The sequence below is a fragment of the Odontesthes bonariensis genome, chromosome 12 (genome assembly GCF_027942865.1).
Source record: "Odontesthes bonariensis isolate fOdoBon6 chromosome 12, fOdoBon6.hap1, whole genome shotgun sequence".
Taxonomy (NCBI): Eukaryota; Metazoa; Chordata; class Actinopteri; order Atheriniformes; family Atherinopsidae; genus Odontesthes; species Odontesthes bonariensis.
Window position 1 is genome coordinate 37873926 of NC_134517.1, and position 18321 is coordinate 37892246.

The following is an 18321-nucleotide window of genomic DNA, read 5'->3' on the forward strand; positions in this document are numbered from 1 at the left end:
TACAGCCATGATCCATACAGCCATGATCCATACAGCTATGATCCATACAGCCATGATCCATACAGCTATGATCCATACAGCCATGATCCATACGGCCACCATGATCCATACGGCCACCATGATCCATACAGCCACCATGATCCATACAGCTATGATCCATACAGCTATGATCCATACAGCCATGATCCATACAGCCACCATGATCCATACAGCAACCATGATCCATACAGCCACCATGATCCATACAGCCATGATCCATACGGCCACCATGATCCATGCAGCCATGATCCATACGGCCATGATCCATACAGCCATGATCCATACAGCCACCATGATCCATACAGCCATGATCCATACGGCCATGATCCATACGGCCACCATGATCCATACAGCCATGATCCATACAGCCATGATCCATACGGCCACCATGATCCATGCAGCCATGATCCATGCAGCCATGATCCATACAGCCACCATGATCCATACAGCCACCATGATCCATACAGCCATGATCCATACGGCCACCATGATCCATGCAGCCATGATCCATGCAGCCATGATCCATACGGCCACCATGATCCATACGGCCACCATGATCCATACAGCCATGATCCATACAGCCACCATGATCCATACAGCCATGATCCATACAGCCATGATCCATACAGCCATGATCCATACAGCCACCATGATCCATACAGCCATGATCCATACAGCCACCATGATCCATACAGCCACCATGATCCATACAGCCATGATCCATACAGCCATGATCCATACAGCCACCATGATCCATACAGCCATGATCCATACAGCCATGATCCATACAGCCACCATGATCCATACAGCTATGATCCATACAGCTATGATCCATACAGCCATGATCCATACAGCCATGATCCATACAGCTATGATCCATACAGCCATGATCCATACGGCCACCATGATCTATACAGCCACCATGATCCATACAGCCACCATGATCCATACAGCTATGATCCATACAGCTATGATCCATACAGCCATGATCCATACAGCCATGATCCATACAGCTATGATCCATACAGCCATGATCCATACAGCCACCATGATCCATACAGCCACCATGATCCATACAGCCACCATGATCCATACAGCTATGATCCATACAGCTATGATCCATACGGCCACCATGATCCATACAGCCATGATCCATACAGCCATGATCCATACAGCCACCATGATCCATACAGCCATGATCCATACAGCCATGATCCATACAGCCATGATCCATACAGCCACCATGATCCATACAGCTATGATCCATACAGCTATGATCCATACAGCCACCATGATCCATACAGCTATGATCCATACAGCCACCATGATCCATACAGCCACCATGATCCATGCAGCCATGATCCATACAGCCACCATGATCCATACAGCCATGATCCATACAGCCACCATGATCCATACAGCCACCATGATCCATGCAGCCATGATCCATACAGCCACCATGATCCATACAGCCACCATGATCCATACAGCCACCATGATCCATACGGCCACCATGATCCATACAGCTATGATCCATACAGCCACCATGATCCATACAGCCACCATGATCCATACAGCCACCATGATCCATACAGCCATGATCCATACGGCCATGATCCATACGGCCACCATGATCCATACGGCCACCATGATCCATACAGCCATGATCCATACAGCCACCATGATCCATACAGCCATGATCCATACAGCCATGATCCATACAGCCATGATCCATACAGCCATGATCTATACAGCCACCATGATCCATACAGCCATGATCCATACAGCCATGATCCATACAGCCATGATCCATACAGCCATGATCCATACAGCCATGATCCATACGGCCACCATGATCCATACTGCCACCATGATCCATACGGCCACCATGATCCATACAGCCACCATGATCCATACGGCCACCATGATCCATACAGCCACCATGATCCATACGGCCACCATGATCCATACAGCCACCATGATCCATACAGCCATGATCCATACAGCCACCATGATCCATACAGCCACCATGATCCATGAGCCGTGTCTGTGTGTCTGGTTTCAGGCTTTGGGCTGGATCCAGGAGACAGGTGAGGTTTACCTGGCCACTCATACGTCACCTGGAGACGGCAGCGAGGAAACGCAGCAGCTCCTCAACGACTTCCATCACTTCAGGCTCACTGCCAAGGTGTGTTTGGGTGCAGCTCAGCTTCTGGCAGGTTTATCGCCTCTTTAAAGGGATAGTTCGCCTCTTCTGACATGAAGCTGTGTAACATCCCATATCAGCAACATCATTTCTGAACATCTTCTTACCCCCTGCTGCGTCCTGTGAGCAGAGTTCCAGCCTCGTTTTGGTGTTGATGAAGGTAGTCCGGCTAGTTGGCTGGGGTTTAAAAAATAAAGCGTCTTGCTTCTCAGAACAATATGCGTTCAAAAGATCATCAACATACATCAACACCAAAACGAGGCTGGAACTCTGCTCACAGGACGCAGCAGGGGGTAAGAAGATGTTCAGAAATGATGTTGCTGATATGGGATGTCACACAGCTTCATGTCAGAAGAGGCGAACTGTCCCTTTAAGGGACATCGAACACTTCTGGACCCAGGATCAGCATGTAGTTGTGTTTTTGGGTCTGCGGCCCCAGAACATCGGGGATTTGTTCACCGTCTGATTGTAATCTAACTGTTCCTAACCCCCGCAGCAAACCAAGGAGAAGGTGAAGCTGCTGATCCAGCTGGCAGACAACCTGGTGGAGAAAGGCCACGCCCACGTGTCGGAGCTGAAGCGCTGGGTCAGCACGGTGGACCGCCGGTACCGAGACTTCTCGCTCCGCATGGCTAAATATCAGGAGAGCCTGGAGAGGAGCCTGGGAGTCAGCTCTGAGGTGGGAACAGTTCCTCTCTGAGGGGGTAATGTTGGGTTAGGGTTAGAGTTCTTCTCTGAGGGGGTAATGTTGGGTTAGGGGCAGAGTTCTTCTCTGAGGGGGTAATGTTGGGTTAGGGGCAGAGTTCTTCTCTGAGGGGGTAATGTTGGGTTAGGGGCAGAGTTCCTCTCTGAGGGGGCAATGTTGGGTTGGGGGCAGAGTTCTTCTCTGAGGGGGTAATGTTGGGTTAGGGGCAGAGTTCTTCTCTGAGGGGGTAATGTTGGGTTAGGGGCAGAGTTTTTCTCGGTGGGGGTAATGTTGGGTTAGGGGCAGAGTTCTTCTCTGAGGGGGTAATGTTGGGTTAGGGGCAGAGTTCCTCTCTGAGGGGGCAATGTTGGGTTGGGGGCAGAGTTCTTCTCTGAGGGGGTAATGTTGGGTTAGGGGCAGAGTTCTTCTCTGAGGGGGTAATGTTGGGTTAGGGGCAGAGTTCTTCTCTGAGGGGGTAATGTTGGGTTAGGGGCAGAGTTCCTCTCTGAGGGGGTAATGTTGGGTTGGGGGCAGAGTTCCTCTCTGAGGGGGTAATGTTGGGTTAGGGGCAGAGTTCTTCTCTGAGGGGGTAATGTTGGGTTAGGGGCAGAGTTCTTCTCTGAGGGGGTAATGTTGGGTTAGGGGCAGAGTTCTTCTCTGAGGGGGTAATGTTGGGTTAGGGGCAGAGTTCTTCTCTGAGGGGGTAATGTTGGGTTAGGGGCAGAGTTCTTCTCTGAGGGGGTAATGTTGGGTTAGGGGCAGAGTTCTTCTCTGAGGGGGTAATGTTGGGTTAGGGGCAGAGTTCTTCTCTGAGGGGGTAATGTTGGGTTAGGGGCAGAGTTTTTCTCGGTGGGGGTAATGTTGGGTTAGGGGCAGAGTTCTTCTCTGAGGGGGTAATGTTGGGTTGGGGGCAGAGTTCTTCTCTGAGAGGGTAATGTTGGGTTAGGGGCAGAGTTCTTCTCTGAGGGGGTAATGTTGGGTTGGGGGCAGAGTTCAGGGCACTGAGCAGCGTTTGGTTCCTCTCTGCAGGACAACAAGGACCTGGAGCTGGACAGCATTCCTGCCAGCCTGACCGACGACCCCGAGGTCAAACTGCGGGACCCCAACCACGAGATCAACGAGGAGAAGAGGAAGTCCGCCAGGAAGAAAGAGTGAGTAGCAGGAGGGAAGCAGCCTGGAAAAGCTTTTAAAGGTTAGTTCCAGGCCTGGAAAAACTTTAAATGTTATATCAAGGCCTGGCAAAACTTTGAAGGTTATTTCCAGTCCTGGAAAAGCTTTGAAGGTTATTTCCAGACCTGCAAAGACTTTTAAAGGTATTTTCCAGGCCTTTAAAAGTTGCAGAATGTTATTTTCCAGACCTGGAAAGGCTGCAGAAGGTTAGTTCCAGGCCTGGAAAGGTTGCAGAATGTATTTCTGCTGTCTGTAAACACTGATTGGCTCACTGTGGTGCTCAGACTGGTTAACATGAGTTAAAGATGAAATCAAATGAAAAAATATTTGTTTTTATCCAAAAAGGAAATGATATAAAACGTCCTGCAGCTGTTCGATCGTGAACCGTGAAGCATCTTCCATCTCCACATGTTCTCCCCCTTCTCTGGGCTCCCTCCTGCCGGGATCTTTCCGGTTCTTCCTGGGGGGTCCAGAGTTGTTCCAAGTCCAGATGAAACACATTGTACCTCAGGGCCTCCTCCCTGGTGGTCGCACCAGTAAATCCTCCATTGGAAGGCGCCCATCAGAGACCCAAAACCCCCCGACTGATCCTCAGTGATTTCTTTGCTGAATTGATGACCCTCCCTGGCGGTCGGGACGAGCTCCCGTGACTAAACCAGCAGCATCAAAGCAAACAGCTTCCCTCGTTCTCTGAAACCCAGAAGCTCAGGACGGGTTGTGGATCTGCTGTTTCCTTCCCAGGAAGTCCTGTGCTGTCACGCCTCTTTTACGGGCTGAACACAGTCAGTACCGTCAGCTTTGCTCTGGAAGTTCAGAGTTCACATCACAGAAACCGACCAGTAAGAGCACCATGCTGGTGGAATATAAAAAATCTGAACTAAAGTTCTGCCTGATGTGGTACGGACCAAGAAGCCAAACTCCACCTGTGAACACAATCATAGAGATTCATAGATCCTGCTGAGTCCTTTCAGAATGTGTGAACCCGTCCCCGGACAGGACATCGTCAGCCTCGTTCGGCCGTGTTCCAGCCTCGTTCGGCCTAGGCCCAGCCTCGTTCGGCCTCGGCCCAGCCTCGTTCGGTCGCGGCCCAGCCTCGTTCGGCCTAGGCCCAGCCTCGTTCGGCCTCGGCCCAGCCTCGTTCGGTTGTGGCCCAGCCTCGTTCGGTTGTGGCCCAGCCTCGTTCGGTTGTGGCCCAGCCTCGTTCGGCCTAGGCCCAGCCTCGTTCGGTCGTGGCCCAGCCTCGTTCGGTTGTGGCCCAGCCTCGTTCGGTTGTGGCCCAGCCTCGTTCGGTTGTGGCCCAGCCTCGTTCGGCCTAGGCCCAGCCTCGTTCGGTCGTGGCCCAGCCTCGTTCGGCCTCGGCCCAGCCTCGTTCGGTTGTGGCCCAGCCTCGTTCGGCCTAGGCCCAGCCTCGTTCGGTCGCGGCCCAGCCTCGTTCGGTCGCGGCCCAGCCTCGTTCGGTCGCGGCCCAGCCTCGTTCGGTTGTGGCCCAGCCTCGTTCGGCCTAGGCCCAGCCTCGTTCGGTCGTGGCCCAGCCTTGTTCGGCCTCGGCCCAGCCTCGTTCGGTTGTGGCCCAGCCTCGTTCGGCCTAGGCCCAGCCTCGTTCGGCCTAGGCCCAGCCTCGTTCGGTTGTGGCCCAGCCTCGTTCGGCCTAGGCCCAGCCTCGTTCGGTCGCGGCCCAGCCTCGTTCGGTCGCGGCCCAGCCTCGTTCGGTTGTGGCCCAGCCTCGTTCGGCCTAGGCCCAGCCTCGTTCGGTCGTGGCCCAGCCTTGTTCGGTCGCGGCCCAGCCTCGTTCGGTTGTGGCCCAGCCTCGTTCGGCCTAGGCCCAGCCTCGTTCGGTCGTGGCCCAGCCTTGTTCGGTCGCGGCCCAGCCTCGTTCGGTTGTGGCCCAGCCTCGTTCGGCCTAGGCCCAGCCTCGTTCGGTCGTGGCCCAGCCTCGTTCGGCCTAGGCCCAGCCTCGTTCGGTCGCGGCCCAGCCTCGTTCGGTCGCGGCCCAGCCTCGTTCGGTCGCGGCCCAGCCTCGTTGGGCCTAGGCCCAGCCTCTCAGCCTCTCGGCCCAGCCTCGTTCGGCCTCGGCCCGGCCTCGTTCGGTCGCGGCCCAGCCTCGTTCGGTTGTGGCCCAGCCTCGTTCGGCCTAGGCCCAGCCTCGTTCGGTCGTGGCCCAGCCTTGTTCGGCCTCGGCCCAGCCTCGTTCGGTTGTGGCCCAGCCTCGTTCGGCCTAGGCCCAGCCTCGTTCGGTCGCGGCCCAGCCTCGTTCGGTCGCGGCCCAGCCTCGTTCGGTCGCGGCCCAGCCTCGTTCGGTCGCGGCCCAGCCTCGTTCGGCCTAGGCCCAGCCTCGTTCGGTCGCGGCCCAGCCTCGTTCGGTCGCGGCCCAGCCTCGTTCGGTCGCGGCCCAGCCTCGTTCGGTTGTGGCCCAGCCTCGTTGGGCCTAGGCCCAGCCTCTCAGCCTCTCGGCCCAGCCTCGTTCGGCCTCGGCCCGGCCTCGTTCGGCCTCGGCCCGGCCTCGTTGGGCCTTGGCCCAGCCTCTCAGCCTCTCGGCCCAGCCTCGTTGGGCCTAGGCCCAGCCTCTCAGCCTCTCGGCCCAGCCTCTCAGCCTCTCGGCCCAGCCTCGTTGGGCCTTGGCCCAGCCTCTCAGCCTCTCGGCCCAGCCTCGTTCGGCCTTGGCCCAGCCTCGTTCGGCCTTGGCCCAGCCTCGTTCGGCCTTGGCCCAGCCTCGTTCGGCCTCTCGGCCTCTCTGCCTCTCTGCCTCTCGGCCTCTCGGCCTCTCGGCCTCTCTGCCTCTCGGCCTCTCGGCCTCTCGGCCTCTCTGCCTCTCGGCCTCTCGGCCTCTCGGCCTCTCTGCCTCTCGGCCTCTCTGCCTCTCGGCCTCTCTGCCTCTCTGCCTCTCGGCCTCTCAGCCTCTCGGCCCAGCTTCGTTCGGCCTCGGCCCAGCCTCGTTCGGCCTCGGCCCAGCCTCGTTCGGCCTTGGCCCAGCCTCTCAGCCTCTCGGCCCAGCCTCGTTGGGCCTTGGCCCAGCCTCTCAGCCTCTCGGCCCAGCCTCGTTCGGCCTCGGCCCGGCCTCGTTCGGCCTCGGCCCGGCCTCGTTCGGCCTTGGCCCAGCCTCTCGGCCTCTCGGCCTCTCTGCCTCTCTGCCTCTCGGCCTCTCGGCCTCTCTGCGGTTATGTGATTTAGTCTGAATCCTCTCTCTGTCTCAGGTTCATCATGGCAGAGCTGCTGCAGACGGAGAAGACCTACGTCAGAGATCTCCAGGAGTGTCTGGAGGTGAGGAAAAGCCTTTCCCATCTTCTTCCAGCTCACCTTTGCACCGCCCACTAACCTCCTCTGTCTGACAGACCTACCTGCTGGAGATGACCGGCGGCGTGGAGGAGATCCCCTCGGGCATCGCCAGCAAGGAGCTCATCGTTTTTGGCAACATGCAGGAGATCTACGACTTCCACAACAAGTGAGTGACCAGCAGTTCAGGATGAACTTACCGGGAGCAGGTGGCTGATGTTTCTGTTGTCTTCCAGTATTTTCCTGAAGGAGCTGGTGAACTACGAGCAGCTTCCAGAGGACGTGGGTCACTGCTTCGTCACCTGGGTGAGAGTCCAAACTAAAGCTCAGATGCCTGGCCTGGTCCAGGGTGGCTTGGTCCAGGGTGGCCTGGTCCAGGGTGGGCTTGGTCCAGGGTGGCTTGGTCCAGGGTGGGCTTGGTCCAGGGTGGCTTGGTCCAGGGTGGCTTGGTCCAGGGTGGCTTGGTCCAGGGTGGGCTGGTCCAGGGTGGCTTGGTCCAGGGTGGGCTGGTCCAGGGTGGCTTGGTCCAGGGTGGGCTGGTCCAGGGTGGCCTTGGTCCAGGGTGGGCTGGTCCAGGGTGGCCTTGGTCCAGGGTGGCCTTGGTCCAGGGTGGGTTTGGTCCAGGGTGGGTTGGTCCAGGGTGGCTTGGTCCAGGGTGGGCTTGGTCCAGGGTGGGTTTGGTCCAGGGTGGGTTGGTCCAGGGTGGCTTGGTCCAGGGTGGGTTGGTCCAGGGTGGGTTTGGTCCAGGGTGGGTTGGTCCAGGGTGGCTTGGTCCAGGGTGGCTTGGTCCAGGGTGGGCTTGGTCCAGGGTGGGTTTGGTCCAGGGTGGGCTTGGTCCAGGGTGGGCTGGTCCAGGGTGGCTTGGTCCAGGGTGGCTTGGTCCAGGGTGGCCTGGTCCAGGGTGGGTTGGTCCAGGGTGGCCTTGGTCCAGGGTGGCCTTGGTCCAGGGTGGCCTTGGTCCAGGGTGGCTTGGTCCAGGGTGGCCTTAGTCCAGGGTGGGTTGGTCCAGGGTGGCCTTGGTCCAGGGTGGCTTGGTCCAGGGTGGCTTGGTCCAGGGTGGCTTGGTCCAGGGTGGCTCGGTCCAGGGTGGGCTGGTCCAGGGTGGCTTGGTCCAGGGTGGCCTTGGTCCAGGGTGGGCTGGTCCAGGGTGGGTTTGGTCCAGGGTAGGTTGGTCCAGGGTGGGCTGGTCCAGGGTGGGCTGGTCCAGGGTGGGCTGGGTCCAGGGTGGGCTGGTCCAGGGTGGGCTGGGTCCAGGGTGGGCTTGGTCCAGGGTGGGCTGGTCCAGGGTGGGTTGAATGTTTGACACATCCTCTTCTCTCCTGTTTTCCAGGCTGATAAGTTCCACATTTACGTGGATTACTGCAAGAACAAACCGGACTCCAGTCAGCTGATTCTGGAGAATGCCGGCACCTTCTTTGACGTGAGTGAATAGAAACAGGGCTGATGTTAAAGCCTCAGAAGCTTCCATTCACACTGATCTAACACGGACTGTTTCAGCTTTCTTACAGCTGAATGATCTCATAGAAGCTGAGCAGGTTTCAGGGTTTTGAATCAACGTACTGATTCCAGGGGAGGCAGCGATGTTCTGCATCCAGGCTCAGGGCAGGAAACTGTGCGACTCCTGATAAAAACAAATGTTTAGAATACTTGTAAAACAAAACTACAGCATTGATCTGTGACACTGAACTTTAAAGAGGAAAGAAAGATGTTTCCAGGTGTCAGGATTTAATAAAACCGCACAGAACCGAGTCCTCAGAATGATTCATAAAGCCAAACACTCAGGAAATGAGGACTCAGTGTGTTCACACTAAAGCCCCATACACACACATCGCTGCTATTTACTCGCCTACTCGCTCACTCGCCTACTCGCCACTCGCTTGGGTGCTTTTGCTGACTTGGTGTGTAGAAGTTGGGTGGCCACTGTTTGGAGAAAACTGGGGGAACGTCACCTGTCAATAATCTGTATTCTGCATTTTAATTGGCTACTCGCTTTTACTCGCTTTACTCGCGTCGCTCGAAGTTGAAATATGTTCATCTCGGAATCCGCCCACATCGCATCGCTTGTACTCTCCTCGCCTACTCGCCTCGCGTGAACACATAGACATTCTATTGACTTCACTCGCTGAGCGAGTAAATAGCAGCGACGTGTGTGTATGGGGCTTTACAGTGTAGAAGTCCTTACCCAGAGTCCCGACCCAGAGTCCCGACCCAGAGTCCCGACCCAGAGTCCCGACCCAGAGTCCCGACCCAGAGTCCCGACCCAGAGTCCCGATCCAGAGTCCTGATCAGCAGTTCTGCAGCTTCCTGAAGCTCTCTCAGAGTTTCTCTTTGGACATTTTCTGCTTCTTCCCTCATCTTCAGTCCAGTCCTCGTACCTGAGCATCTTCAGAGGAATTTTCTTTGTTTTTTCCACTTAACTCTGAGCTATGAACCATTCAGGCAGGAAAAAGGCTCCTAACTCAAGGGATGAACCAGTGTTGTGTCCAACTGAGCAAAGAAGCCGTTTTAAACTGGATCTTTAGGCACTTTGTTCCCATTTATGTCTAATTTCAGGATTATATTACAGGAAACTAAATATCTACACCAGTCTTGTTTAAATGTATTTTTTCTCCAGTTTTTTGTGGTTTCCCTCCCGGGTCTTTATGGTTGTGCAGTTCAGCTGTATGACCAGCAGGTGGGAGTGTTTCACCACTTTCCTCCCACATCACACTCAGCCACCAGCAGCTCATCGCTTTCACTTGTATGTTTTGTGGGTTTTTTTTTTAACTTTGGTTTTAAATTAAGTGACATCTGGGCCGTTTATTTCTTACTGCTGCACCTAGGAAATATTCTTCTTTGTGTGGACATTAAAGACAGTTTTTTGGGGGGGTTGTTTCTTCTTCTTCTGTGTGCACGAACAGGACATCCAGCAGAGACGTGGGCTGGCCAACTCCATCAACTCCTACCTCATCAAACCAGTCCAGAGGATCACAAAGTACCAACTACTGCTGAAGGTAGGAAACAGAAGAAGAAAACAGGAGCCGGGTGTTAATCTGCTGCCCCATCTCACGGTGTTTAACGTCCTCTGCTCTGCAGGAGCTGCTGTCCTGCTGTGAGGAGGGAAAAGGAGAGATTAAAGATGGTTTGGAGGTGATGCTCAGCGTGCCTAAGAGGGCGAATGATGCCATGCACCTGGCCATGTTGGAGGGTGAGAAACGCTGCTCCCTGCTGGCGAATAACGGCGATGCATCCTGCTCCCCTGATGTGAACTCTGAGGCTGTGTTCAAAACCGCATACTACATACTGCATACTACATACTACATACTGCATACTACATACTGCATACTGCATACTGCATACTACATACTGCATACTACATACTACATACTGCATACTGCATACTGCATACTACATACTACATACTACGTACTGCATACTACATACTGCATACTACATACTACATACTGCATACTACATACTGCATACTACATACTGCATACTACATACTGCATACTACATACTACATACTGCATACTGCATACTACATACTGCATACTACATACTACATACTGCATACTACATACTGCATACTGCATACTGCATACTACATACTGCATACTGCATACTACATACTGCATACTGCATACTACATACTGCATACTACATACTACATACTGCATACTGCATACTGCATACTACATACTACATACTACGTACTGCATACTACGTACTGCATACTACGTACTGCATACTACATACTGCATACTACGTACTACATACTACATACTGCATACTACGTACTGCATACTACGTACTGCATACTACATACTGCATACTACATACTACATACTGCATACTACATACTGCATACTACATACTGCATACTGCATACTGCATACCGCATACTACATACTGCATACTACATACTACATACTGCATACTGCATACTACATACTACATACTGCATACTACATACCGCATACTACATACTGCATACTACATACTACATACTGCATACTACATACTGCATACTACATACTGCATACTACATACTGCATACTGCATACTGCATACCGCATACTACATACTGCATACTACATACTACATACTACATACTGCATACTACATACTACATACTGCATACTACATACTACATACTGCATACTGCATACTACATACTGCATACTGCATACTACATACTGCATACTACATACTGCATACTGCATACTGCATACTACATGCTACATACTGCATACTACATACTGCATACTGCATACTACATACTACATACTGCATACTACATACTACATACTGCATACTGCATACTACATGCTACATACTGCATACTACATACTGCATACTGCATACTACATACTGCATACTGCATACTGCATACTACATACTGCATACTACATACTGCATAATACATACTGCATACTACATACTGCATACTACATACTGCATACTCCATACTCCATACTCCATACTGCATACTGCATACTACATACTACATACTGCATACTGCATACTACATACTGCATACTCCATACTACATACTGCATACTACATACTGCATACTACATACTGCATACTACATACTGCATACTGCATACTCCATACTACATACTGCATACTGCATACTACATACTGCATACTGCATACTGCATACTACATACTGCATACTGCATACTACATACTGCATACTACATACTGCATACTGCATACTACATACTGCATACTACATACTGCATACTACATACTGCATACTGCATACTACATACTGCATACTGCATGCTACATACTGCATACTACATACTGCATACTGCATACTACATACTGCATACTACATACTGCATACTACATACTGCATACTGCATACTACATACTGCATACTACATACTGCATACTGCATACTACATACTGCATACTACATACTGCATACTACATACTGCATACTGCATACTACATACTGCATACTACATACTGCATACTGCATACTACATACTACATACTACATACTGCATACTACATACTGCATACTGCATACTACATGCTACATACTGCATACTGCATACTGCATGCTACATACTGCATACTACATACTGCATACTGCATACTACATACTGCATACTGCATACTACATACTGCATACTGCATAATACATACTGCATACTGCATGCTGCATACTGCATACTACATACTGCATGCTGCATGCTGCATACTGCATACTGCATACTGCATGCTGCATACTGCATACTACATACTGCATACTACATACTGCATACTGCATACTGCATACTGCATACTACATACTGCATACTACATACTGCATACTCCATACTGCATACTGCATACTGCATACTACATGCTGCATACTACATACTGCATGCTGCATACTACATACTGCATACTGCATGCTGCATACTGCATACTGCATGCTGCATGCTGCATACTGCATACTGCATGCTACATGCTGCATACTGCATACTGCATACTGCATACTACATGCTACATACTGCATACTACATACTGCATACTGCATACTGCATACTACATACTACATACTGCATACTCCATACTGCATACTGCATACTGCATACTGCATACTGCATACTACATACTGCATACTACATACTGCATACTGCATACTGCATACTACATACTGCATACTACATACTGCATACTCCATACTACATACTGCATACTACATACATATCGATAAGACAGTATGCAGAGCGTTTGTTTTGAAAACAGGAAGTGAACCTACCCTCGTTGTAGCTAGCTTGAAACTGCCGTTTTGACAGGAAATGACGATCGGCGACGTCACGTTACGTTGCATCTTGGGTAGTTTGAGTATGAGTAGTAACCTCATGATGCATACCCAACATTTAGGAGAATCTAGTATGCATCCGGGAAAAAAGTCAGTAGGAGTAGTAGGAGAAGTATGCGGTTTGGAACACAGCCTTAGTCCTCTCCTTCCTCAGGCTTCGAGGAGAACCTGGAGGTGCAGGGCGAGCTGATCCTGCAGGACAGCTTCCAGGTCTGGGACCCGCGGTCGCTGATCCGGAAGGGCCGGGACCGGCACCTCTTCCTGTTCGAGTTCTCGCTGGTCTTCAGCAAGGAGATCAAAGACTCGGCTGGGAGGACCAAGTACCAGTACAAGAACAAGCTACTGGTGAGTGAGTTCTGCCACCAGGCCGGGGCCCGGCTGCCGCTTCCACCCACTTTACGTGTCACTTCCTGTCTCCCCCCGCAGACGTCAGAGCTGGGGGTAACCGAGCACATCGAGGGCGACCCGTGTAAATTTGCCCTGTGGGCAGGAAGAACGCCCTCCTCCGATAACAAGACTGTGCTGAAAGTAAGTGGGAGGAATAAAAAGGGTTTACTGTCATCCTCGTTGGTCATGTGACACCAACAGCTGTGCGTCCTCCAGGCTTCTAACATGGAGGCCAAACAGGAGTGGATCAAAAACATCAGGGAGGTGATCCAGGAGAGGATGACCCACCTGAAGGGGGCGCTGAAGGAGCCTCTTCATCTGCCAAAAGCACCGGCGCTGACCAAACCCAGGAATCACACCAAGAGGTAAGTTTGTGTGTCCGAGTGTAAAAGCTTCAGACAGGAAGGAAGCTGCCTCTGCTCATGCCTACCGTGAAGTATGACCACGAGTTTATGGAGAGCCTTCCACAGCTCCCTGTGAGCGCTGACTGTGAGCGGTTACTGTGAGCTGTTACTGTGAGCGGTTACTGTGAGCTGTTACTGTGAGCGGTTACCGTGAGCTGTTACTGTGAGCGGTTACCGTGAGCGGTTACCGTGAGCGGTTACCGTGAGGGGTTACCGTGAGCGGTTACCGTGAGCTGTTACCGTGAGCTGTTACCGTGAGGGGTTACCGTGAGCTGTTACCGTGAGCTGTTACCGTGAGCGGTTACCGTGAGCGGTTACCGTGAGGGGTTACCGTGAGCTGTTACCGTGAGCTGTTACCGTGAGCTGTTACCGTGAGCTGTTACCGTGAGGGGTTACTGTGAGGGGTTACCGTGAGCGGTTACTGTGAGGGTTTACTGTGAGGGGTTAACGTGAGCGGTTACCGTGAGCTGTTACCGTGAGCTGTTACCGTGAGCTGTTACCGTGAGCGGTTACCGTGAGCGGTTACCGTGAGGGGTTACCGTGAGCTGTTACCGTGAGCTGTTACCGTGAGGGGTTACCGTGAGCTGTTACCGTGAGCTGTTACCGTGAGCGGTTACCGTGAGCGGTTACCGTGAGGGGTTACCGTGAGCTGTTACCGTGAGCTGTTACCGTGAGCTGTTACCGTGAGGGGTTACTGTGAGGGGTTACTGTGAGCGGTTACCGTGAGCGGTTACCGTGAGCGGTTACTGTGAGGGGTTACTGTGAGCGGTTACTGTGAGCTCACATGTTGTAAATCTGAGGGATTTTCTGCCCTTCACAACAAACGTTTCAGTGATAAAAGCCACTCGTTATTCTGCTGTTCTTCGCTTGGTAAAACAAGCTTCTGTTGGGTAAAGTTTGTGCTAAAGTTTGTGCTAAAGTTTGTGCTAAAGTTTGGGCTACAGTTTGGGGTAAAGTTTGTGCTAAAGTTTATGCTAAAGTTTGGGCTGAAGTTTGGGCTACAGTTTGGGGTAAAGTTTGGGGTAAAGTTAGTGGCTAAAGTTTGTGCTAAAGTTTATGCTAAAGTTTGGGGTAAAGTTTGTGCTAAAGTTTGGGGTAAAGTTAGTGGCTAAAGATTGTGCTACAGTTTGTGCTAAAGTTTGTGCTAAAGTTTGGGGCTAAAGTTTGGGTAAAGTTTGGGCTAAAGTTTGGGGCTAAAGTTTGGGGCTAAAGTTTGGGGGTAAAGTTTGGGTAAAGTTTGGGCTAAAGTTTGGGGCTAAAGTTTGGGGCTAAAGTTTGGGGGTAAAGTTTGGGCTAAAGTTTGGGCAAAGTTTGGGGGTAAAGTTTGGGGGTAAAGTTTGGGCTAAAGTTTGGGCTAAAGTTGGGGTAAAGTTGGGGTAAAGTTTGGGCTAAAGTTTGGGCTTAGTTTGGGGGTAAAGTTTGTGCTAAAGTTTGGACTAAAGTTTGGGCTAAAGTTGGGGTAAAGTTTGGGGCTAAAGTTTGGGTGTAAAGTTTGGGCTAAAGTTTGGGTGTAAAGTTTGGGCTAAAGTCTGGGCTAAAGTTTGGGCTAAAGTTTGGGCTAAAGTTTGGGGGCAAAGTTTGGGGGTAAAGTTTGGGCTAAAGTTTGGGGCCAAAGTTTGTGCTAAAGTTTGGGCTAAAGTTGGGGTAAAGTTGGGGTAAAGTTTGGGCTAAAGTTTGGGCTAAAGTTTGGGGGTAAAGTTTGGGCTAAAGTTTGGGCTAAAGTTTGGGGGTAAAGTTTGGGCTAAAGTTTGGGCTAAGTTTGGGGGTAAAGTTTGTGCTAAAGTTTGGACTAAAGTTTGGGGTAAAGTTGGGGTAAAGTTTGGGGTAAAGTTGGGGTAAAGTTTGTGCTAAAGTTTGGACTAAAGTTTGGGGTAAAGTTGGACTAAAGTTTGGGTAAAGTTTGGGCTAAAGTTTGGGCTAAAGTTTGGACTAAAGTTTGTGCTAAAGTTTGGACTAAAGTTTGGGGTAAAGTTGGGGTAAAGTTTGGGGTAAAGTTGGGGTAAAGTTTGTGCTAAAGTTTGGACTAAAGTTTGGGGTAAAGTTGGACTAAAGTTTGGGTAAAGTTTGGGCTAAAGTTTGGGCTAAAGTTTGGACTAAAGTTTGGGCTAAAGTCTGGGGGTAAAGTTTGGACTAAAGTTTGGGGTAAAGTTGGGGTAAAGTTTGTGCTAAAGTTTGGACTAAAGTCTGGGCTAAAGTTTGGGCTAAAGTTTGGACTAAAGTTTGGGGTAAAGTTGGGGTAAAGTTTGTGCTAAAGTTTGGACTAAAGTTTGGGGTAAAGTTGGGGTAAAGTTTGTGCTAAAGTTTGGGCTAAAGTTTGGACTAAAGTTTGGGCTAAAGTCTGGGCTAAAGTCTGGACTAAAGTTTGGGCTAAAGTTTGGGCTAAAGTTTGGGGGTAAAGTCTGGGCTAAAGTCTGGGCTAAAGTTTGGGCTAAAGTTGGGCTAAAGTCTGGGCTAAAGTCTGGGCTAAAGTTTGGGTGTAAAGTTTGGGTGTAAAGTTTGGGGCTAAAGTTTGGGCTAAAGTTTGGGTGTAAAGTTTGGGCTAAAGTTTGGGGCTAAAGTTTGGGCTAAAGTTTGGGCTAAAGTTTGGGGCTAAAGTTTGGGCTAAAGTTTGGGTGTAAAGTTTGGGCTAAAGTTTGGGCTAAAGTTGGGGTAAAGTTTGGGCTAAAGTTGGGGTAAAGTTTGGACTAAAGTTTGGGCTAAAGTTTGGGCTAAAGTTTGGGCTAAAGTTTGGGTAAAGTTTGGGCTAAAGTTTGGACTAAAGTTTGGGCTAAAGTTGGGGTAAAGTTTGGACTAAAGTTTGGGCTAAAGTTTGGGCTAAAGTTTGGGCTAAAGTTTGGGTAAAGTTTGGGCTAAAGTTTGGACTAAAGTTTGGACTAAAGTTTGGGGGTAAAGTTTGGGGGTAAAGTTTGGGCTAAAGTTTGGGCTAAAGTTTGGGCTAAAGTTGGGGTAAAGTTGGGGTAAAGTTTGGGCTAAAGTTTGGGCTTAGTTTGGGGGTAAAGTTTGGACTAAAGTTTGGGCTAAAGTTTGGGCTAAAGTTTGGGTGGAAAGTTTGGGCTAAAGTTTGGGCTAAAGTTTGGGGGCAAAGTTTGGGGGTAAAGTTTGGGCTAAAGTTTGGGGCTAAAGTTTGTGCTAAAGTTTGGGCTAAAGTTGGGGTAAAGTTGGGGTAAAGTTTGGGCTAAAGTTTGGGCTAAGTTTGGGGGTAAAGTTTGTGCTAAAGTTTGGACTAAAGTTTGGGGTAAAGTTTGGGGTAAAGTTGGGGTAAAGTTTGTGCTAAAGTTTGGACTAAAGTTTGGGCTAAAGTCTGGGCTAAAGTTTGGGCTAAAGTCTGGGGGTAAAGTTTGGACTAAAGTTTGGACTAAAGTTTGGGGTAAAGTTTGTGCTAAAGTTTGGACTAAAGTCTGGGCTAAAGTTTGGGCTAAAGTTTGGACTAAAGTTTGGGGTAAAGTTTGTGCTAAAGTTTGGACTAAAGTTTGGGGTAAAGTTGGGGTAAAGTTTGTGCTAAAGTTTGGGCTAAAGTTTGGGCTAAAGTCTGGACTAAAGTTTGGGCCAAAGTTTGGGCTAAAGTTTGGGGGTAAAGTCTGGGCTAAAGTCTGGGCTAAAGTTTGGGCTAAAGTCTGGGCTAAAGTCTGGGCTAAAGTTTGGGTGTAAAGTTTGGGGCTAAAGTTTGGGGCTAAAGTTTGGGCTAAAGTTTGGGCTAAAGTTTGGGGTAAAGTTTGGGGTAAAGTTTGGGCTAAAGTTTGGACTAAAGTTTGGGCTAAAGTTTGGGCTAAAGTTTGGACTAAAGTTTGGGCTAAAGTTTGTGCTAAAGTTTGTGCTAAAGTTTGGGTAAAGTTTGGGCTAAAGTTTGGGCTAAAGTTTGGGCTAAGTTTGGGCTAAAGTTTGGACTAAAGTTTGGGCTAAGTTTGGGTTAAAGTTTGGGCTAAAGTTTGGCTAAAGTTTGTGCTAAAGTTTGGACTAAAGTTTGGGTAAAGTTTGTGCTAAAGTTTGGGGCTAAAGTTTGGGCTAAAGTTTGTGCTAAAGTTTGTGCTAAAGTTTGGACTAAAGTTTGTGCTAAAGTTTGTGCTAAAGTTTGGACTAAAGTTTGTGCTAAAGTTTGGACTAAAGTTTGGCTAAAGTTTGGGGCTAAAGTTTGGACTAAAGTTTGGACTAAAGTTTGTGCTAAAGTTTGGGGCTAAAGTTTGGGTAAAGTTTGGGCTAAAGTTTTTGCTAAAGTTTGGACTAAAGTTTGTGCTAAAGTTTGGAGCTAAAGTTTGGGTAAAGTTTGGGCTAAAGTTTGGGTAAAGTTTGGGCTAAAGTTTGGGCTAAAGTTTGTGCTAAAGTTTGTGCAAAAGTTTGGACTAAAGTTTGGGCT

General features: G+C 50.4%; 1 protein-coding gene across 5 annotated transcripts in view; it reads left to right on the forward strand.

Annotated features, from left to right (window-relative positions):
- Window positions 1–18321, forward strand: part of kalrna (kalirin RhoGEF kinase a) — a 253945-nt gene that overhangs the window by 139265 nt on the left and 96359 nt on the right. For all 5 annotated transcript variants that reach the window (XM_075480381.1, XM_075480382.1, XM_075480384.1 and 2 more), the window contains exons 26-37: window positions 2105–2227; window positions 2742–2924; window positions 3960–4081; window positions 7292–7358; window positions 7430–7539; window positions 7607–7676; window positions 8701–8790; window positions 10271–10363; window positions 10446–10557; window positions 13334–13524; window positions 13606–13707; window positions 13783–13931. In XM_075480381.1, coding sequence (XP_075336496.1) covers window positions 2105–2227; window positions 2742–2924; window positions 3960–4081; window positions 7292–7358; window positions 7430–7539; window positions 7607–7676; window positions 8701–8790; window positions 10271–10363; window positions 10446–10557; window positions 13334–13524; window positions 13606–13707; window positions 13783–13931 — 1412 coding nt within the window. The remainder of the gene's footprint in view (window positions 1–2104; window positions 2228–2741; window positions 2925–3959; window positions 4082–7291; window positions 7359–7429; window positions 7540–7606; window positions 7677–8700; window positions 8791–10270; window positions 10364–10445; window positions 10558–13333; window positions 13525–13605; window positions 13708–13782; window positions 13932–18321) is intronic.